This window comes from Dermacentor variabilis, chromosome 1 (assembly GCF_050947875.1).
Source record: "Dermacentor variabilis isolate Ectoservices chromosome 1, ASM5094787v1, whole genome shotgun sequence".
Taxonomy (NCBI): domain Eukaryota; kingdom Metazoa; phylum Arthropoda; class Arachnida; order Ixodida; family Ixodidae; genus Dermacentor; species Dermacentor variabilis.
In genome coordinates this window covers 206,888,919-206,912,132 of record NC_134568.1, presented here as the reverse complement: position 1 = coordinate 206,912,132, position 23,214 = coordinate 206,888,919, and the positions used below count along the sequence as shown (strand labels likewise).

The window sequence follows — 23,214 nt, the reverse complement described above, 5'->3', positions numbered from 1 at the left end:
TGCTTGAATGTAATAACCTTTCCTCGCATTCTATGGGATTCAAAGTGAAGGCTTGCGGAAAGCTAGCTTGCCATTCAGCCCATGTTGCATCTGTATTGATCGGTATGCAGAACTCGAACCATTTATTTGCATTTCCTAAAAGGATATGGTTGATAAGTTCTTGCACCATCTGGTTTGTTGATCAGAGTGTTGACGACAATATAGTCAGAAGCTCTTGCTGCCACTGCACTTGCTGTTGCTGATTTTTCAATAGGTGTTGTATGAGATGGCCAGCCAACTTGAGTTTCACTTTTAACTACAGCTTGGCTACTTGAACTGTAAATCCAGTGTTGGAAGTCAGTCACACGCATATTCACTCTGACTGAGCCAACAAATTCGAGAGTTTCAAGTGCTGAATCGGCTCAATTGGCTAAGTAGGACAAGAGGTTCAGTGTGCTGACCTTTTCAGGTAGCTCGATGGCATTGTCTCCATCTTCCTGGTAGTTCCTCACCAGTAGATGACTATCTTCATATTGGGCAATGGTGAACGACACCCACACGGTTCAAAACTGTGACTGCGCCAAAATGTAACAGTCCATTTAATCAGACATCATTAATCTAACCCTTTCTTCTTCCTCTTCTCTTGGTCTCTCCTGTGTGCTTTTTTCTTCTCTTTCACAAGCATTACACATCTTCTATGATTTGACATCTCTTCAGCTATCTCAAAAGCATTCACTGAATATATAAATTGGTGCCAAAAAACATGCACTCGTCAAGAATAAAAGAAAAATAAAGAACATGATGTTTCTGGCCCCGTATGGGTCCCTTGATCACAATGAAGATGTAAGCATGGGCGCGCGACTATTCATGGGTGAGGTGGTGCAGCGTGCGGGTGTAAATCACGGGAAGATTACCCGCATCCTATCTATTGTGCGTTTAGTTGATTGAATGTACTAAGATTCTAAACGCAAATGGGCAGATAAGTGTTTCTTGGCTGTTATGATGGCTGCCGAGTCCCAGTCAATGTTGTGTCCGGTTAGTTCGTGATATTTTGCCAGGGCGTTCGTGGCTGCGTGGCCCTTGATGTCATTCATGTGTTGTTTCAAGCACCATTTAAAATTTCTGCCCTCTCGCTGATGTACAACACGTCACACTCTTTGCATGGTATCTTGTGGATCACTCCCGGGTAGTCAGTGTGCTTAAAGGCTCTCTTGCGCAAACCAGCTGTTGGCCAAGGTTTAGGGTAGGCACGTGGGCAATTTGCACACCATAGTGCTTAAAAATTCTTGCAAGGGCATTGCTTGTTCCCACTGCGTAAGGTACCGCTGCGCGTTTCACTGTTTCTTTCACCGTTTCACAATGAAGCTTCGCTGATTTGCGCTCCTGCATTCTGAGCAGTTGTAGAGGGTAACCATTGTTTAACAGGTCCCGTTTCACAACCTGCAGCTCTTGCCTATGTTTCGTGGGGCTGGAGCAGACACAGAATGCCCAGGAAAAGAGTGCCGCTGCGACGGATCGCTTTCGCCCCATTGGGTGCGTCGAGTCGAAGCTCAGGTGCTTTCCTGTGTGCGTTGGCTTTCTGTACACAGTAGTCCTAAAGCCGCTTGAATTCCTCTCTACGAGAACATCCAGGAAGGAGATGAGCCCATTGGTTCCCTCTTCAGCCGTGAACTGTATACTCGGCTTGATGGAATTTAGGTGCTCGAGGAAATGTGTCGCGTGCCGGTGACGGATAATACAGAAGCAGTCGTCCATGTATCTTAGAATGAGCTTTGGTTGTGTCCCGAATGAAGACAAGGTGGCACTTTCCAGATCCTCCAGAGCAATGTTGGTGCAAATGACGGACACAGAAGGTCCTATCGCTGTGCCAGATACCTGCTTGTAATACTCCTTGTTAAAGACGAAGTACATACTCTTAATTCTCAATTTTGTCTTGGGAATACATACTTCATCTTTAACAAGGAGTATTACAAGCAGGTATTCAGCACAGCGATGGGAGCTTCTGTGTCCGTCGTTTGTGGCAACATTGCTCTGGAGGATCTGGGAAGGGCTGCCTTGTCTTGATTCGGAACGCGACCAAAGCTCTTTCTAAGATACACGGACAACTGCTTCTGTATTATCCGTCGCTGGCATGCAACACGTTTCCTCCTAACCTAAATTCCTTCAAGCCAAGTATACAGTTCATGGCTGAAAAGGAAACCAATGGGTGCATTCCCTTCCTGGATGTCCTCGTGAAGAGGACTTCAAGCGGCTTTAAGACTAGTGTGTACAGAAAGCCAACGCACACAGGAAAGTACCTGAGCTTCGACTCGACGCACCCAATGGGGCGAAAGTGATCTGTCGCAGCAGCACTCTTTTCCCGAGCATTCCACATCTCCTCCAGCCCCACAAAACATAGGCAAGAGCTGCAGGTTGTGAAAAGGGAACTGTTAAAAATGGTTACCCTCTACAACTGCTCAGAACGCAGGAGTGCAAATCAGCGGGGTAATCTTCCCGAGATATACCCACACATTGCGCCACCTCACCCATAAATAGTTGCGCACCCATGCTTATATCTTCATTGTGATCAAGGGACCCGTACAGGGCCTGAAACGTCATGTTCTTTATTTTTCTTTTATTCTTGGCGAGTGCATGTTTTTTTGGCACCAGTATGTTTCCTCACCAGATGAGTTTTCATCGAACACTTAACAATATATAAATTGTTATCAATGGTATAAGAAACAATACACATTGGGAAGGGACAGTCTATGGAATGGTAGGGCTTGTACATTTACATACATGAACAGGAACCAGCTGCACACACAGCACAATCTTTTGAGCTGAAAAACTTCGGTGTTGTCGTCACAGCATAGCAAATTAAAATGAAGGATGTAAGGACATGCTGATTTCTTTGTCCTCTCATGTTCTTCATTTCAAGTTTTTAACGCACTGGTCGCCACAACCTGCAGAACCGACCAGATCAAAGTTACATCCTACTATGTCAGAAAAAAAAAAAAAGAATAGAATGGCTGCTTAAACAGAATTAATGGAAATTCAGGGTTTTGTCACCACACCTCAGAAAGAAAAAAACACTACAACCGGGTAATGTAGGCCTGTGTAGGCACAATGGGCAGGGCATTTCTCTCGGCACTGTCCCTACCGAAGGGAAACAGAAAAGTTGAAAAGGAATTGAGGATGTAGACATTAAACTCTTAATATACCTCCATTCATACCAGGTAATTTTAATCCCTTATGGATGAGTGTTGATTACAGGCAAGACAACAGAGAAAAATTGTTTTCTTGCCGAGTGTTGGTTTTGACTATGGAGGTTCTGACAAAATGTCTTTGGCAAACACTGTATGACAAGCAGGAAACGCAATTAGTTGAATTAGAGCAGGAACAGAAGATGAAGAAGAAGTTTTGCATATCACTTGCTTTCTTTTCAAAGCAGTCAGAAGAGAAATATCAATGCAATTCCCCTGCTGTAGTGGTACAACACAGGTAACATAGAGCAAATGCAATCATCTTGGCTTCACATTCCATGAGAACTATTTCTACAGGTTCCACGGGAAGCCATAGGTGGCATGGGGGGAAACTCGTTTTCAGTGTTCTAAATTATGGGGTTTTACGTGCCAAAACCACGATCTGGTTATGAGGCACGCCGTAGTGGAGGACTCCGGAAATTTGGAGCACCTGGGGTTCTTTAATGTGCACCTAAATCCAAGTACACCGGTGTTTTCGCATTTAGCCCCCATCGAAATGTGGCCACCGTGGCCGGGATTCGATCCCACGTCCTCGTGCTTAGCAGTTCAACACCATAGCCACTAAGCAACGACGGCGGGTTTGCAGTGTTCCACCTGGTATTGCCCACCTATTTCAAAGAAGTTTCCACAAAATATTTCTGTTTGTTGAATATCCTTATTCTCGGTGTATTTAGTCCGTTAAAATAAGCATTTTTTGGGGGGTACTTTTATGTCACCTCCTTACAGGGTAAATAAAATACTTCGGGTATACTCTCATGGAGCAGTGGAGCATGATGTTGAAGAGATGCTGACTATCAACAAATAAAATGATTTGGTGGGAAAAATGTGGCTTGTTCAAGCAGTCATCTCGTGTTGCCGCAGTCTGTAAATACCCTGTAAATACACCTACGGTTCACTAATTCTGCCCCATGGCAATATATTCTTACAAGGCATGCTTAGGCTTCACAAAATGTTTCAGGGCCCCTTTAAATAAAAAATTAAATAAAAGACTGATAGAAAACTGTTAAGATCTAGCTCCTGGCAAAAGCTCTTGCTTCCTTCAAGTGATTCATCAACAAAACGTACTGAAGTGACCTGGTAGTCAGTAACAAAGGCACCCTTGGTCAGTCGGGACATCTTGGAGGAAGAGCTGGGACTATCATGTAGCATCAGTGGCATCTTGCGCTTTACAGTAATGTTGCGGTTGGCCTGCACCATGGTGACAAGAAATTGGATAAGCTTCTCAACAATCTGCTGCTGCTTCATGTGCTTCTGGCGCAGCCGGGCAACTTCCCGCCAGAGAGCCTCATTTTCTTTTTTCATGTCGGCAAGCAGTTGGTCCATCCGCTCTTGGCGATCGTGCATGTTGCCTGCACTAGTTAGGAGCTCCTTGAGGACCTCATTACGAGCCTGTCCATCTTCAGGACCCTGACCCCCGGCCCTGCTGGATGGAACCTGCAAAAGCATTTGACTGTCAGTCCATGATCAATTCTTTTGCAGGGTAGAGACTACCGTAAGTAGATTGATGATAGCTAAGAAGAAAGATATGGAAGTTGATGAATTTATCAACATCAACATCATCATCATCATCATTAAAACAATTCATCACTTGTGAAACATCCAATGTTTAAAGAGAAAACATGTAAGGCCGCTCTTCTCTGCTTCAAATAACTGCATATGAGTGCAAAATTTGACACTTTAGCTAGTATTATCCTACAAAGACCCAATGACAACTGCCCATATCTTCCCACTAGCATCCTTCATGCACTTCTCTATTGCTGCGATATGTTAATTAGCTCAGCACCAAATAAATTTCTAGCCAGCCTAGCTGTTTGCATCAACCCCAGTGACTCAGTAGTGTATGCTTATTTTTGCAGTAACATTTTGGTTCTCCATTGATTGCATATACTGTACTCATTTGCAAACGTGTATGCTGGATCATCAGGGGCATTTTGCAATGCCTCAAAAAGTAAAGACTAAAATTTAATTGTAAAACCTTGTTATAGCGAAGCTCAAGGAAAAGCCGAACTTACTTCATTATATATCCATTACTTTATTACAATAGATGTCCACACTCATGGCTAACACTGTCCATCAAAGCAGCAGGGGGAAATAGTGGTATGGGTGAGTGGGAGGAGTAACCACTCAATAAGCCATAGATGATGCATAAATCTGCAGCCCACTACTGAACAACTGTGCAATACTGTCTTCTGCCACATCTTTGTCAATGAGAGATCACTGGTTTCTTTAATGCAGCTGTGAATACTAATCCACTTTCACTGTCATCATGTGTGCAGACGTAGCATCACAACAACTCTAACAATGTTTTGTAAGCGTGCCAATGAAGTACTGCAAGCAACTAATTTAGCACAATGCAGGTCACTGTATGCAAACAAATTCTTCTAAGCAACAACCATTGCATAAAATCAGACGTTCGTAGTGCTTCACCAGCATGTTCATGAAATGCCAACAAGCTAAATGATCACCAACAGGGTAGCCTGTTGGTGCTATTAACTGGGCTATTAATAGCCAAATTGGGCTACTTTCTTTGTGCTTTAGCATCAAAAAGTTTTAGCTGGCTATATGGCTATATTAGGGCTTTCTTTTATTACCCTTGGATGGTGAAATTAATAACTTCAGTTTACTGAAGCAAGGGTTGGGTACGGGCTAGTTGGTATTCCATGGTATCAATCGTCCCTTACAGCGCATACATAGACAAGGGACAAAAAGGACGATGACAGCGCTTGTCTTTGTCATCCTTTTTGTCCCTCGTCTATGTATGCACTGTTGGTGACAATTGAGTTTAGTTTACTGGCAATAACAGCACTCCGCTGTTATGCAGACATCAAGATAATCCTGCACCACCTTTATTTATTTATTTATTTATTTATTTATTTATTTTAAATACTTTCAAGGCCCGCAGGCGCTACAGAAAGGAGTGGTGCATATACATAGAAAAAAAATGCAGATGAATGAATAAAACATTTTTTTTAGATGGCATGAAAAACAGCAGTCTTGAACCCCGATGAGTCTATAATAGTAGCGACCGATGCGGGGAGGTGGTTCCAGTCATTGCAGGTGCGAGGTAAAAAAGAGTAATAGTACGCGTTCGTGCGACAAGATGGCACGAAAACTTTATGAAGGTGATCGCTGCGGGATGAAAAGTAGGAAGGAGGAGTAAGAAGTTTTGCTTTTAATACCGGGTTGTGGTAAATCTTGTGGAAAAGGCAGAGGCGACTGTATGCACGACGTACTGAAAGTTCCGGTATGTTAAGGGTTTGCTTCATGAGTGTTACGCTAGCATGACGAGAGTAATTAGATAGAATAAAGCGGCACGCGCGGTTCTGAATGGCTTCGAGGCAGAGGGTTAGGGATATTTGAGGGGGATCCCAGATGGCCGAGGCATACTCTAATTTTGATCGAACGAGTGTTTTGTAAAGCGTCAGTTTTAAAGATGCAGGAACGGCGTAAAAGTTTCTGCGTAGGTAGCCTAGCGTGCGATTAGCGTTAGAAGTTATAAATTCAACATGCTTGTGCCATGATAGATCGTGAGTGATGTAAAGGCCGAGATACTTGTAAAAATTAACTTGACTGAGAGGAGCGCTATTCAGAAAATACATGCGTGTGTCAGTATTGTTAGAGCGGCGTGATATGCGCATATATTTACATTTATTTACGTTTAGTTTCATGTTCCACGCATTGCACCATTTAGATAAATTGTTAAGGTCTTCTTGTAGTTTAGTGGAATCGGCGGGGTCACTAATCCTATGATATATTACGCAGTCATCAGCAAATAGGTTAATTGAAGACGATTTCACGCAATCAGGGAGATCGTTAATATAAATTAGAAAGAGCAGAGGCCCGAGGACGGATCCCTGCGGGACCCCTGATGTAACTGATGAAAAAGCAGAGGAAGAGTTATTGGCAGTTACGTACTGAGTTCGATTGGAAAGGAAGTCCTTAATCCAGGCTAATACTAAAGGATCAATGTTAAGCTGATCGAGTTTAAGGTTTAGTAGATCGTGTGTTACGTTATCAAAGGCCTTAGCATAGTCCAAGAAAATACAGTCAACGTCAAAGTTATTGTCAGATGCAGCAAAAAGATTATTAGTAAAGCAAGCTAGTTTTGAAATCATATGCCATTTGACCATGGTTATTCACACAGTTCAACTCTTTCTCTCTCTTCTGGGTTGCAGTGGTGTCTGCTGCCATATGTCTCATGCCGGTCAAGGGGCTAGAGAGGCAAGAGTTGCCAGTTGCATGTCTACGTAAAGTGGAGGGGCTGAGCACAGCCTCTGCAGCACATGAAAGCCATTTTTGTCGTCTTTTAACTGTACTGCTCTTTATACCACCAGTGGAAATGCACATTAATTCTAGTTGAGACTCAAGTGTCTCTTCCATTCATTTGCAGAAAGGCCCGGTATATCCAACTCGGACTGAGACTGTGTGATACCCTTTTCATTGTTCGAGTCAAGTGGTACTGCACTTCAAGAAATCTGATATTGCTACAATGATTCATAGCGACTCTTCAACTCTCTGGACAGCACTTGCTATGCATTATAAATCTATCCTATTTTTGCTTGTCTGAGTCTGCAGTACCGCTTTTTAAGGATGGCTTTGCCCATGAAAAACAAGTGTCGGGGGGGGGGGGGGGGGGGGGGGGGGGAGGGTAGAGAGAGAGAGAGAGAGAGAGAGAGAGAGAGAGAGAGAGAGAGAGAGAGAGAGAGAGAGAGAGAGAGGGGGGGGGGGGGGGGGGGGGCTGTGGAACTTGCTTCTGTGGTTCCGTTCAGAGAGAGTTGCAAAAATTTGGTTCCAATTGCTGCAGCAGAAGGCGTAATTCCTGACTGCTGCACATTGCATGTTAGCAAATGTTTTAGATATTTCTAAAAGTCTAATAAGTATATACTTTGTGGCTGTCACCACTGCCACAAAGTGTGACACTTTTGTTCATTGCTGCAGTCATTAGAAATGAGCAGGGATCTTTCAACACAACTACAAGAGTTCAATGATGAGCTAAGGAATGAATTCAAAAGCTTGAAAGAATCTCTTGAAATAAACATGCGTGTAGAAGAAAGAGGGCTCTAGGCCGATATAGACGAGATGAAGTAAAGCGTGAACATCATCAGAAAAAATCTTGACAATGCTTACTAGCGACTTGGCGCTACCTTGACTGAAAACAATTCTCTTAAGAAAGAAAATGAAGTGCTCCGGCAGCAAGTTTGATCGTTGGAGAGAGATCTGGCTGAATATCAAACCAGTCTTCTGAAATCGGAGCAGTACTCGCGCAACAGAAACCTTGAGATTAAGGGCGTTGCGGGAACTCCGAATGAGTGTTTAGCCAATATCCTCGCTAAATTTGGTGTGGCCATCAGTGAACCTGTCTCCCCCTGTGATACATATGTGATTCACAGGGTGGCAACCAAAGACAAAACAAAGAAGAACATTGTTGTGCAGTTCATGAAGTGCGAAAAGCGAGACAAAGTCTTAGAGAAGGCAAAGAAAACAAAGCCTTTGAACAGAAGCCTGGGTCTGTCACTAGAAGCATCCGAAACAGAGGAAAAATTCCTGTCTTTGTAAATGAGCATCTGTGGCAATTTTTGAAGCGATTGCTTGGTACGGCAGTCGCACGCAAGTGCGAACATGGCTGGAAATTTGCCTGGGTCAAAAAGGGTGGCATTTTTGACCGGCACGATGAAGCGTCAGCCGTCGTGGCAATAAAATGCAGTGATCTGGACAGGATTAGTGCGACAGGATAAGAGTGTGAATGCTTGGTATGAACACTATGGCTTTCCAGCATGTGCTAACATGGCTATCTATTGCGTGCTACCTCAAGACATAGGTGATGTCATATCTGAGAATCCAGAAAGCTTTTTAAACTTTTTCATCTATACGCTAGATCCATTCAGTATAAATTTGACGAAATTATCACCCTTTTAGAATCGTGCAATATTAGATTTGATGCATCATGTTCACTGAGACCTTGGTATGCTGAAAATTCAGATCACTTCAGTTTACCATGTTACAATCATTTCTTTTTATATCGACAAAAATTTCAGAGGCGGCGAAGCCTCTATTCAGGTTGCTCGACCAGGTTTTGAAATACTACATGAATTTAGCACTGTTACTGGTGAGATTGAAGTCATTTGTATTAAGAAAAATAAGAATGTGTTCGCTGAGCTGTGCAGACTGCCAAGCGGCAATATCGTGACATTCTTAAACTTCTTGATCCTTGAACTTGATCCTTTGCTTTCTTGTGCCAATGAAAATAGATGATTGCTGACAATAGGCAGTGATATGAATATTGATGTTCAAAAGGTCTCGATCCCAGCGAATGACTTTTTGTTTGTGCTACAAAGTAATGGTTTTTAGAATGTTATAGCAACACCGACACACGTTACTCTTTCAACTGCAACTGTGCTATATTTGTTCATCACTAACTTAAACATTAATAACATTTTCTCTGGTGTTATAAACAGTGACATCAGTGATCACATACCTACTTTTTGTATGCTTCAGAGTGACAGTGCATTGAAACAAAAGGAGTGGCCTGAACTCGCATACTGCGAAATATCGTCTCTCACTTTAGAAAATTTTAGGGATAAGCTCGCTCAAACAGACTGGAAGGAAATATTTACTCTTGAAGACAGCAGCAAGTGCTACTATTACTAATTTCTAAAAATCTTCAAGAAACATTATTTTGAGTCCTTCCCCATACACACATACTGCAAACAAAAGAGGTTGTGTAAGCCATGGATCACACATGAACATATCAAGCTTATTAAACATAAGAACAAACTTGTTGACAACTTTCTTAAGTCACGTAACATGGAAAAATTAAAAGAATTTAGAACAATTCGAAATAGGTTGAACAAAGAGATAAAAGGATCAAAAAGCAAATATTACAAGCATGTATTTGGCAACAGTTGCTTGCGTAATAGTGGCAAAGTGTGGAGGAAAATTAACAAGTTATAAAAAAAGAGCACTAAGGATACCACGATTGACTAGTTATAAATGACAAAAGGGTTGGTGGGACCGAACTAGCACCTTTTTAACAATTTTTTTTTTTGTTGTTGAAATTGGCACTAGTACTTACTGTAATAAAGCTACTAATCAATTCTGAGATTATCCCGCATGATGCACTTACTGCCAACATCGATCCCTGAAGTAACAACATTGTATCAGAAGCTTAAAAACAGCCATAGCCAAGATGTAGATGACTTAGAAATAAAACCAATCAAATACATTACAGATTAAATTGTGCTAGAGCTTACACACATATATGACGTCCCTTTTTCGACTGGGATTTTTCCACACAACATGCAGGTAGAAAGAGTTTCAGTAATTTACAAGAATGTAGATAAAAATAGTTTAGGTAATTATTGCCGTGTCAATCTTGCCTGTCTTCTAATAGGGACTCAAAAAAGTGATTAATTCTCGCATTGAGAAATTTACTAGAAAACGTAACCTCTTAAAGGACTACCAATTTGGTTTCAGAAAGGGACGCTGTGCTGAGACAGCACTTCTAGCACAGAAGGAAGAAATATTAGAAAATTTTGAGAATTAGGTAATGACATTGGGTATACTCTTGGATTTTAGCAAAGCCTTCGATCGTGTCAGCCATCCAATATTATTGGGGAAGTTAGAGCATTATGTGTTTCATGGAACAACACTACAACTTATTAAATCTTATCTGAGTGCGTGCCATCAATACGTCAAATTAAGCGTGTATAAATCTCACCTACGGTATATTGAATTTGGAGCTCCCCAGGGTAGCGTACTGAGACCAATTCCCTTCCTTTTCTATATTAATGATATTGTTAAAATATATGAGGATTGTAGATATTTTATATATGCCGATGACTTCTCGGTACTCGTTGAGGGAAAAGACATTCATACTGTAACAAGAAAGGGGAGTGTGTTCTGTCATAACTTGCAGGTTTGGTGCCAGTACAATAGGCTCATTCTAAATGAGTCAAAAACAAAGTGTGTGTTGTTTCTCACCCCAGGTATTTTAGACAAAATAGATGACCATGTAGCTGTCAAACCATTTAAAATTAAAATAGAAAAGTGTGTTAAAATCCAGGTGAAAATTTTCAGAACACATATCTTGAAATGCACATGTGAAAACTTTATTAGTAAAATGAAGTAAAGCCGCCAGTGGTGTATTAAGCCAGAACAGTTACACGTTTCGAGTCAGCATTAAAAAGATGTTATATTTTGCACTCTTTAATTGTCACTTATATTACTTCCTGCTAATATGGGGAAACACAACAGCATCAAACTTACAAAAACTCTTCCTCATTCAGAAAAAAGCACTTCGATCAAGTGAGAGAGAGTAAAACATCTTTATTAATAATATTTGAATGGCGAGAGCAGTGCGGGAGGAACCCTCAGTCCAGGGTCCCTAAGATGATTCCGGCGATGTTTCGAGCCCGTTGTATCACAGCTCGGAGGACCTCGGGAGGTCCTCCGAGCTGTGATACCGCATGTGCGCATGTGCGCGTGTTACCGCATGTGCGATAACACCGCATGCACATGCGATAACACCGCATGTGCACGTTCGTTACCCGGCAGCGAGGTGTGACCAGGGGTCCAGAGTAAGTGGATGCGGGGAGGAGTGGTTGGTGTATTTTGCAGGATCTGTTGGAGAATTTGGTGCGCCGCTCTCGGGATGCCATGTCCTGATAGGAACGCCCGGCATGCCTGTTGCGAGTCCGTCAATATATACACTTCCTCAGGAACACGGATGATGTATCGAATTGCAAGAGCATCACCGAGAATTTCTCCGTAAGCGGCATTTGTTCCGCGCATTGCAGCAGAGTCTCTCAGGGATTCGGTGCCATCCAAAACTACCGAGGTATAGTGCGTGATGTGTCCGTGTATAAAGTATGTGTTTCCGGGATGTTTGCAAGCATGCGGCCAATGTATCATACACGGGCTTTGCGCCACCCTTTGTCATGCTCGGGGTGCATATTACGTGGCAATGGATGAATACTTAGTGCTTGGCGTATCGCTGACGACAAGATCGTTGGACGCATTTCAGACTCAAGGGGTGGGACAGAGTATCCTAGCCGTGTGAGAAGATGGCGGCCAGTAGGAGCTGACGACAAGATCGTTGGACGCGTTTCAGACTCAAGGGGTGGGACAGAGTATCCTAGCCGTGTGAGAAGATGGCGGCCAGTAGGAGTGAGTAGGAGGCACTGGCGATGGCTGACCGAATGTGCCTCTAGCAGCTCGCCTAGTGTGTTATGTGTCCCTAAGTTAAGGAGACGGCGTGTGGAAGTATAGTTCGGGAGGCCATGGGCCAGCTTCGTCGCTTTGCGAATCATAGTGTCTATGCGAAGTTGTTGTGCTTGGGTCAACCGCTGAAATGGGAGATGGTATGTAAGGCGGCTGATCACGCATGCCTCCACCAAGCGCAGCAGGTATTCTTCTCGAAGGCCCGAACGCCTGTTGGAGACCCTCCGGATCATGGCCAGAATTTGCTCAATCTGTCTGGATAGAAGGGAAACAGTGTAGTTTGACCTGCCATCCGCTTGGACGTGTAGGCCGAGGATACGAGCACGATTAACCTGTGGTATCGGTGTGCCATCCACGTGCACAGTGATAGGGGGAGTAGAGGAACGGCTCCGGGGGCGAATGATTATGAGCTCCGACTTTTCCGGAGCACATCTTAAGCCGCATTTTCTCGCGTACTCGGAAACTGTATCGACTGCTTGCAGCAGTCGGTCCTGGATGGCTCCGTTGGAACCCCGTGTCGACCAGATAGTAATGTCGTCCGCATAAATAGCCTGGGCAACATCAGGGATCTGGTCGAGTAGCCGGGGGAGCCCTATGAGCGCGATATTGAATAGAGTAGGGGAAAGAACTGAGCCCTGGGGTGTCCCACGTCCTACAAGGCGAATCGTACCGGATCGATGCGGTCCCATTCCTACGGTGGCTGTGCGATCTCGAAGAAATGCGCGGATACAGTTGCACATACGAATTCCACAGTGTGAACATGCAACATTGCGAAGGATGAGGTCATGTTCAACATTATCGAATGCCCCTTTTAGGTCTAAGACGATAAGTGCTCTCGTTTGGGCGGACGACGGAGGTCCTATGACTTCCTCCCGCAATTGTAAAAGCACATCTTTGGCAGACAGATGAGCCCAATATCCGAATTCAGAGTTAGAAAAGAATGATTTTTCTTCAAGGAAGGGCTGCAGACGCCGCAAGAGTACATGCTCAATGAGCTTACCAATGCAGGATGTTAGGGAGATGGGTCGTAAGTTTTCAACCTTAACAGGCTTGCCCGGTTTGGGGATCAGTGTGATGTCGGCGTGTCGCCATGCTCGGGGAAGCATGCCGTTGCGCCAGCAATCATTGAAGATATGGGTGACGTGGTTAATATCCGCGTCACTGAGGTTACGAAGGGTGGCGAATCGGATGTGGGCGGCTCCCGGTGCCATGTTGCGGCGTAGGTCTTGTAGGACCACCTGCACCTCGTCAGATGTGATGTCTGCATCGAGCAATTCGTTCACCTCGCCTACATAAGGATAGTCAGGGTACTGTGGTGGCGGGCCTGTGGCTATGAAATGCTTCTCTAGCTCTCTGAGGAGTGCCGAGACATCATCCCTGTACTCGTGCATTAGGATGTGCAGCTGTTGAAATGTTCTTCCCTTTGTTGTGGTGGGATCTATGAGTGAGCGAAGAATCGACCACGTTTTTACTGTGCTCAATGTGCCTGAGAGGTGATCGCAAAATCCTCGCCAGTTATTCCTCGTAAGGATCTCTGCATACTCCTGAGATTCCCGTGTAATTTGATCTACACGTTTCCTAAGTTTGCGGTTGAGGCGTTGTCGTTTCCATCGTCGTGTCAACCCTCTGCGGGCGTTCCAAAGATAAAGTAAATGCGGGTCTATGTCTGGTGTCTCAGTTGTGGTGCGCAGTGTGCTCGTGGTGGCCTCTAGATCTTGTGCGAGAGAGTCAAGCCAGCGTTCGTACCCTTGGCGCTCAGGTGGGTCCTGGCGACATTCCCTGAATTTCGCCCAATCCATTATACGCACATTTCGCTTGGGCCTGCGTGCACCCCGTAATGACAAGGTGGTCGCCACAATGTAGTGGTAACTACCAAGGTGCTCCTCTAAAGGCCCGTGCGCAACGACTGAACCAGTCTTGCGCACGAAGGTAAGGTCAGGGCAGGTGTCACGAGATACGCTGTTGCTTATACGAGTGGGATGCTCTGGGTCGGTAAACAGTGTGTATCTCATGTTAAAGATGGCATTCCATAAGCGGGTCCCTTTAGCCTGCGATTTAACGTAGCCCCATGCAGTATGTGGAGTGTTAAAGTCGCCGGCCACCACACAAACCCGTCCAAACCTACCAAATTCTGTTAGTAGGTGCTGAAAACAGTGTGTTCGCGAACGGGGGGGAACTGTATGCATTGAGTATAAACAGACTCTCGCTGCGTTTACCTTGCGTAATTATTTCCAATATTTGGTGAGGAATTTCAATGTTAGTGGTATGCATGCGACATGTAACATGTTTCAAAACTAAGGCTGCCACAAGAGGAGAGACACCCGAGAGCGTGTTGTAGCCAGATAAAGAAGGGGTGCAATTGACTTCCTGTAAGAGGATGACATCGGGAGGGTTCGTGGATGTGGCGATATACTGCTGTAGGGAACCTCGTTTTCGGCGGAATCCCCTACAATTCCACTGCCACACCACTAGTTTCTCCGCGTTACGCGGCGCCATCATCATCGCGAGAGGAAGCAGGCAGTCGTGCATAGGGATGCGGGCGCCGGGTGCCCACATTTGAAGGTTGCGGCCGAGAGCCTTGGTCGGAAAGCGCGCTTTCGTTGTTACCGCTAAGCTCAGGAACTTGCATGCGTGCGAAAGTGCACTCTATACATGATTTCACTTGCTCCGTAATCCCTATTTGAAGGGCCTCCATTTGGCGTTCTATCCTGTCCAGAGCCGCCTGCATACTAGTGCTCATGTCTGCCACCAGCGCGTCCATTTGTTTTTGCAGGCGCTCACAGCGTGCCTCCATGTCACGACGTAGGTGGGCTATTTCTATTAGAGGATCAGGATTTGATAAAGAATTGGTAATAGGGGAAGGGGCAGGGAGAGATTTACAGGGCGGAGCGAGCTGTGGGGGACCCTCCGCCCGACCTACCTCCCGAGGCGCCTCCATTGCTGTTTTCTGCTCCGGGGTCTGCTGCACCCCTGAAGGGACCAGGGTCACCTTGGCTGGGGCGTTGGTCTGCAGATCCTTCTTGTAGGGTTGTTGGGAAGATGGGGAAGGAGGGTGCCTCTCTGGGAGGCGCACCGATGCCTCGCGGGATTGGGACTGAGACTTGGAGCGGGTCCGGAACTTGCGACGGGATCTCGAACAGGTCTCCGACCGGTCTTGTCTGGTCTCCTTCGTTGGGGCGCGCGACGTTCGGGTCTCCGCCGTCTCTGTGGTAGTGGTCGGGTTGCTGGAGGGTTGAAGTTTACGCTGCTCTTTCTCAAGAGCTTTCCGCACCCTTCAGTGTCTGCCTAGCACGCCGCGGGCAGTTTGGATCCGCTGTAGGGTAGGTCCCGTCACAGGATCTGCAGTGTGGGGTGCACAGATGTGACGGGGTGGGGTTGTCAGTCCCGCATGTCACGCAAATGACCATGTGCAGGGTAGGACAGTAATCAGCCCAATGGCCGAGCTTGTGACATATCTTGCAGACCAGTTGGCGGGGTCGATGGGGGTAGCAGCGGAGTTCTGCACCATAGAAACGCACGTAGCGAGGCACGTTGGTTTGACCCATCATTCGTGCTTGAAGTATTTGAGTTCCAGGAACCAAAAGTTCATCCACTAGCTTGGAAGACGGTGTACCGGGCAAAAGACCGGGAACAATTCCCTTGCATGAGTTGTCTGGGGCCGCAAAATATGTTGTGATGGGATAGACCCGCTGACCAAGGTTTAGCTCCCTCACCTTGTACAATGCGTCGGCTACGTGTGACTGGGGTGTGCTGATGATTGCCAATTTCTGCTGAGGTTGCAGTCGGAATATGATGTCCTGACGATCCTCGGTGGTCAAGCCGGCTGCACTCCATAGAGCACTGGCGAGTTCTGGGCACGTCCACTTATCGAGGCAAAGTCCTCCGTGAGGCCGCAGAATTATCTTTTCATCGTGCAAAGGAAGTTGGGGCAGGTTCTGATTCCGACTGCGCTTGCGTACGGTATCAGAATGCCCAAAATGTTCTCGGAGTGTTGCGTCTTAGCGTGCGTTTGACGGATGCGTCGCTTATGTATGACTGTCTTCCAACAGCCACCTGTGTCGACGTCAGTTTTGTCGTCGTAAATGTTCGGGGTAGCATCTTCCTCCATCCTTTCCCCGGTCGGAGTGTCTACCTCTCGTTGTTGGGAGGGAAAATTGGCGACGATGGGGATTGGTGGCGTCTTCGTTGTTGTCGAGGAACGCGCGGAGGCGTTCTCCGTCGCCGATTGCGTCTTCTGCTCGTTGGAAAATGACGTTGCAGTAGATAAATGCTCCATCGAAACAGAGCGGTGAATTGGCCGAAGGCCCTTTGCATGCCCGTTTAGAACATGGGCCTCGGAAGAGCTGGTCGCTTGGCGCTCTTGGTTCATGGTGTAGAAAACATGCCAAGGCAGCTATGGCCCCGGCAGGGGCAGCCGCGTTGGAACTGCTTCAGAGCTGTAGAGGCGCGGGGAGCGGCAAAAAAGTCCCAGGAAGAAAAGGCGGTCGGTGGGAAACGGCGAGAAAGTCGCTTCCCATATTCGATCAAGTGAAAATTCCTCATTTTTAGAACACACAGAAGCACTTTTTCGAAAACGTAAAACTATGAAAATCTACAATATACAGCAGTACAAATTATTGAGAACCTACAAAAATGCCAAATTAGGTAGAGCGGAACTATTAGAACAATTAACAAATCTTAGGAAAAGTACAATTACCTACCCTTTCAGGTATCAACCGCCACACTACGTTCCCTTCTTGCAATCCCATTATGGGAAAGAAAGACCTGTGTACGCACTGCCAACTGCACTAAATAAGCTAGAGCCGAAAGATATTGATGTTCTAGTCCTTACTAACAAAAGCTTATTTGACCTGTTTGTGCAACTGTATTGGAACTGCTTATGTACCTAATTGTTCAATAATATATGCATGCCATTTAATTATTCTTGTAACTGCCCATTTTTCATGGTATTGCATGATTGGTTCTTTATTTGCTGATATGTTTGTATAACTGAACCATACAACAAATCATCGTGCCGCTGCTTTTGTACAGGTGGCTAGAGCTTATTCAAGCTGCGTAGATGCAGCTTTTTTCTCTGGCCTCCTATTTTCGCAGTGAAAATGTGTTGTCCACAGCGAAAATAAAATTTGTGATTGAGAAAAACCAACAAATTTAGAAGCTTTTGTTCTGTTTAATCGGCAATTCAATTTAAGCAATTTTCATTGACCCAGATTCTACTGTATATAGGTGTTACACTACATGGAACTGAAGCAACACAAGAGCAATGGACTGTGAATCTGTTTAAATTGGACTCACTGGGGTTCTTTAGTGAACATCTTTAAATCTATATGCAAGTGTTTTTGAAATTTGCCCCATCAACATCAGAGCAGTTGACAGAGAAAGAAGTAGAAAACATGGAAGAATGCAGAAATAAATACAAAGAACAGAGCAATATGCAGTAGTATATAGCACGTTAAATGAGAAGCCACCTGAAGTCACACATGCATCGATCAAAAAGCCTGGAAGTATGTTAAGATGTCCCAACCCCTCCACCTCAATATTTTGATCATCATCATCATCATCATCATCATCATCATCATCATCATCATCAGCCTGGTTACGCCCACTGCAGGGGAAAGGCCTCTCCCATACTTCTCCAACAACCCCGGTCATGCTGCTAGACTCATCTCACTAGATAACGTTGTAACGTTATACGTTGCCAGGTTCATTTTCCAATGGCGGCCTGTCCGGAATTTGGTCAAGGTCATTTTGGTCAAGGCAACCCGAAATTTTTCTCTTGCCCTCCTATGTAAAAACAAGGAAACTTTCTTGGCAATCTTAAGTCTTCTCATCGACCATGACCCTTTGCTCAAACGGCATCTGCAAAAAGCGCTGCGCAACGCATGCCTGGCTATGCGTCCACTTCAACTTACAGTTCTGCCTGTTCAAAAAGCAACTATTATTTGTGGTTGTTAAGAGAAAGGAAAATTTTGTTGGCCACACAGTAACTTCCTTGCTGATGGCTGATTGACTCTTGAACATTTGCCAGCAATGCGGGTGCATTATAAAGGGAGTAGTATAGGTGAAAGCATAGAAAGCCAGCGGAGAGAAGAAAGGAACTATATGAATACCTACAGTATTTAAAATATTGACTTAGCCCAATTTACTCAGACATTTCGTTTACCTAGCACAGGGCAGTTATAATGGATACATGGATGGGCCATTAATTCCTTCATTACCACTAGAAATGTGCTCATTTCTGGTGCTTCTATGTTTCAACATTTTATTTCAAAATGTAGTAGTCACAACATATACTGCAATACATAAAATTATAGCCAGATCACTGGTGTTTTGAATGGATTTTATAATTCCTCGGACAATTTTTGAGAACTCTTATATGAAACTTGTGTAAAGAAGCATTTCAAGGAACATGAATGAACGTAATAATTTGCTATTTTTAGTATAAGTACTGAGAGTAAAAAGAATCTTGACTATCAAAAATATTAATCTGGCTCCTAGTTTTCAACATTTGTAAGTCAGATCAAGCAAAAAAGTTATGAAGATTTGATGGCATCAATATTAGCCATAATGATGCCCATGAAATGTGGGAAAGCAGTACCTTCACAAATGTGAAAACGGGTAAGTTGCCACTGTACAGAAAGCATTTGTTTTTACTCACTGCAGCAAACACCTGACTTGCTTTTTACTGCATCCTTTAAGCTCGCGAAGCAATGGTTGTCAGGTCAGGGAGCATGCAGAAGCCTCCTCAAACTTGATTTTAGCATTCAATCACTTTTTCTGTGCTAGCAAGGTAGCCTAGTGTGCATTCAACCGGTGCTGGAGCCTCCGCATAATTTGTTCAATTCCTGTACAGTGCTGTACAGTAATGTGGAGCATTGCACAATATTGTACAGTAATGATTGAGGGCACTTGTACAGGCGGTGTTCAAAATGTAAGAGATTAGACAGCTAGTGAACCTTCGGTTGACGGTTGGTCTGAAATTGATTGCGTGCTCTAGTGTGAGTGAAAGCCCCACACGATGGGAAAAATTGCTTGTAATAATTTGTACACTCTGTCGAAGCGCCAATTGATAAAAGCAACCCACGGGGGAAAAAATAAACTTGCCATTGACATTAGTTGAACACAATTACTAAAATGACACGCACTCGTGGACATTTACGATAGTTTAAGACATCATTAAAACAGCCTATATGTCCAATTAGAAAATTGACAACCTGAGAGAAGCTTCTGTGTCTTCCCTTTTGGTGTCATTTAAAAATTGCATTGTCAAGTCAACCAAAATGCAAATTTTGTGTTTTTTTACTGAAGGGGCTAGGAGGACAGGAGGGCAGTTTCAATGATTCCTCCAAACAAATATTTATTTTTCCAGATTCCACCAATCTGCCAAAAAGGGTCAAATACGACAAATAGTTAAAGATCAGTCGTCGTGTTAGAAGGTGCATTATGTTGCTAGTAGAAGAATTTCAATGGAGATATTTAACAACTCGCAGAAAAACTATCAATAATTTTTTTATCACTTTCTATAGGCACAGTAATGAAAAAGTTAAACCACTCTGCTGATCACTGCTGAAAAGCGTAATTCCAGAAATTTGGAGAGCATTAGCAGGCCCAACGTTTGTTTACAGGCCAGTGTCAAGGCATTTTTAAAGTGGCTACGCAACTTCCATTGCCTCCCATCATCCCTCCCAAGACATGTAAACTGATGTCAAGCTTTTACAGATCTGCACAACACTTGCAAGTCTCCTCTCATAAGACACATATAGCAGGCACATTCCGATTACTGGAAAGGAGAGAAAAACTTTATTGAATGGAGTAAGTGGCTTAGTTCTCTGAAATACAAAAGGTACTGAAGCACATAAGCCGATGTGGACGCATAGCTATGTGTGTACACCACACCCCGTGTAGTCAGGAAAGCACCAAAAATGAGTTTATCCGCATAATCAAGGACTTAATCCTAGCAAAAATTGTGTCACCGCTCCGACACCTCAAATAGGTGTACTCAATCAGCTGAAGAAGTCATGAAACCTTACTCCAATCGCAATTTTCTCAATGCCTAAGGGGTTCTGCTTGACATCACCGGAACTGTTTTGTTGAAACACCAGCTGGATGTCATGTTACAGTGGCTGTAGTCACATTGCAGCAGGGGAACTCGTATGATGCCACACCAGCAATATCACCGGCACGAGTCGGTGCACAAGAGGACATCATACACATTACAATGATGTCAAAGCTGTTTTTAACACATATTGTACTATTTGAAAATATATACTTCACATGTGTGACAAAGGCTGTTTTCTAACCAGAAATTCTTGTCCATAGACTAGTACAACAAATAATTGTTCTACTACTGTGGGTGTATGGAAGTGGTTGTACAAATGTGGTATATGCTATTGAATGGTCACAATATTCTTCCTACCAAGAACATGTCACATTTGCATGGCTATCATGACGAAACCTCTTCCTTTGTATGTGATTCCCTCTCCCAATGCACCACCACCCCTCCATTTTGTGTCCCTTACCCAGGCGCCTGTGTCTGGGGCCTTACCCAGACACATCTAACGTTTTTGCTCTCACCAATGCTCAAAAGCAATCTGTTTTCACTTCTGCAACAGACCTCTCACTGAGCCTACTTGCCGAAAAACCCGAAAGCAGAGGATGGGAATCGCTCGGAGCTGTAGGAAAAGAAAACAACACATGGCAATAAAAATTCCTCACTGCCCATGAATTTGTGAAAACTACCGGTTCTGAAAAATCAGAGGACACAGAGGATTTTTTTCTGTTCAATGAGCCGACTGGTTCACTAGCTGCTGAGAATGTCCTCCAGCTAATCACACAACCAACCGCATGCTTCAAGAGCCTGAAGTGACGCCGAAACTTTGCTTTATCTCAGAAAACACATCTTCAGACACCAGCTTTCGAGGCATGGTCATTCACAAGACAATGAGAGGAGCAACCATTACAAGGAGACACCGAGTGCATTGTTCGCTAAGAGCAGAATAGGCAGAGAAACATTTTGAAGAACAAGGCAATAAGAAAGGGAGAGCATCACCTGCTAGGAGCTCAAGTCCCAGTGAGACATACATTTTTCAAAAGTGAATGGCCTTGCCACCTGTTCAACTCCTAGCAAATGATGTGCTCGCGTTGAAAATGACTGACAGGATCATGACACTTTCAAAATCCATGGTCCCTCACTGCCATACTAAAGACTTCTGACAAAAGCGTGGCACCCAGCACAACAATGTGTGCCAATGGAAGGAAGACACAGTTGAGAAATGCAGAGAATGAGAAGGCATGAGGAGATTTGGAAGTCTGCAGGTTGCAAGATTTGGGAGTGATGGTCTCGTTGTTATACATCACACAGAGGGTCATGCTCTAGCCTACGGCATCGCAGCATCTTGAAATAGGTAGCTGGCCTATGCTACCGAGATGTCACACGGAGACTTAGCAGGCCCATGCTGTTGTCCATACCTTCTTGATGAGAGTGACTTCCTCGTAATGAGTTGCGAGAACAGGAGGTTCAAGGAACGAAACAAGTAAAACTCTTGCTTGGGCTAGTTGGTTCATGCTTGAAGTAGTAAAGGCAAGGCGCAGAAGACCAGGACTCAAGAAGAAGAACACAAACGACAGGAGGCGCCGGTCCTGTCGTTTGTGTTCTTCTTCTTGAGTCCTGGTCTTCTGCGCCTTGCCTTCACTACTTCAAGAACGAAACAAGTGGTTTATTCATATTGGGGAAATAGGGCAAACTTATTTACAGGAAAAGTCATACTCATGCTGGCAGGAGCACTGAGCACAGTACATTGTAGCATGCAGCTACATCGTTCTTGAAGCATAAGCTACATATCAGAGCACACTACATCGTTATGGGAGAGCACCCTCCACACACAGAGGATGGCTCTTGAAACCTTCTGTCTTTTCTAGATCCCTTGCAAGAGAAATGGATAATGTTCCAATGGTGCATATTGGTGGTTCGTAATGGTGGCTCATATTGGTGCAACACACCGCCTCCGAGGAGGAGAAGGTTGACACAAAGCACATGAACCGCCCCCAAGCTGATCCTGGAAAGACGGAAGCAAGCACACCAGACAAGTGTTCCACTGACAACCGGGGAAAGTTCAATGACCCAAGCTTGCCAGAAGGTAAAGCCACTTCAGGTGCTGGCATTTTTCACTGAAGTTCTGGGAAACCCTCTGTCATCTTGTTCTCATGCCAAACTGCACCTATTTGCTGTCAATGAAAGACGTACAAGCTTTGAAATACGAGTTTCACAATGGTGATGCACCTTCTGGCAGGAAAACTGAAGTTGTTAAAAGTCCTCTGAACCGTGCATTTGGTCTTTTGACAATATGCCAAATGTAAAAGGTACATAATGGGTTGGACTGACACAGGACAAGCATTATCAGGAGAGCTCTGAAGGAGGCCTTCGTCCTGCAGTAAAAATAGAATCAGCTAAGGATGAGGAGCCTGACAGACTCACTATTGATGAAATAATTAGGGAACAGCTTTGCTGTGAAAACACGCTCCTTCTAAGGAAGGCCATGATCATAACACCATCACTTTCATTGCATTGAGGTGGCCACAAAGCATTTGGTTTTCTGTAAGAGGTTTCATTTTTTCATTTCTCCCGATAGATCCTGCAAAGGCAGATTTGTTTTGCTTTGACATCTTTTTTTCCCTTGAATTTTGAGACATCTGCTCTCCAACAAGCTGTCTATCAAGGAGTTAGGAGGCTAAGGCCAAGCTGGCTGGTTTGTTGCACCTTCGTCTGGTGTGCTCT

The 23,214-nt window shown here is 44.5% G+C and overlaps 1 protein-coding gene across 7 annotated transcripts in view; it reads right to left on the bottom strand.

The window, feature by feature from the left end:
* Nucleotides 1–23,214, bottom strand: part of LOC142591373 (heat shock factor protein 1-like) — a 170,120-nt gene that overhangs the window by 66,329 nt on the left and 80,577 nt on the right. For 6 of the 7 annotated variants that reach the window (XM_075703710.1, XM_075703702.1, XM_075703717.1 and 3 more), the window contains one exon: nucleotides 4,287–4,655. The exons of the other annotated variant lie outside the window; for it this stretch is intronic. In XM_075703710.1, coding sequence (XP_075559825.1) covers nucleotides 4,287–4,655 — 369 coding nt within the window. The remainder of the gene's footprint in view (nucleotides 1–4,286; nucleotides 4,656–23,214) is intronic. 7 annotated transcript variants of the gene reach the window in all.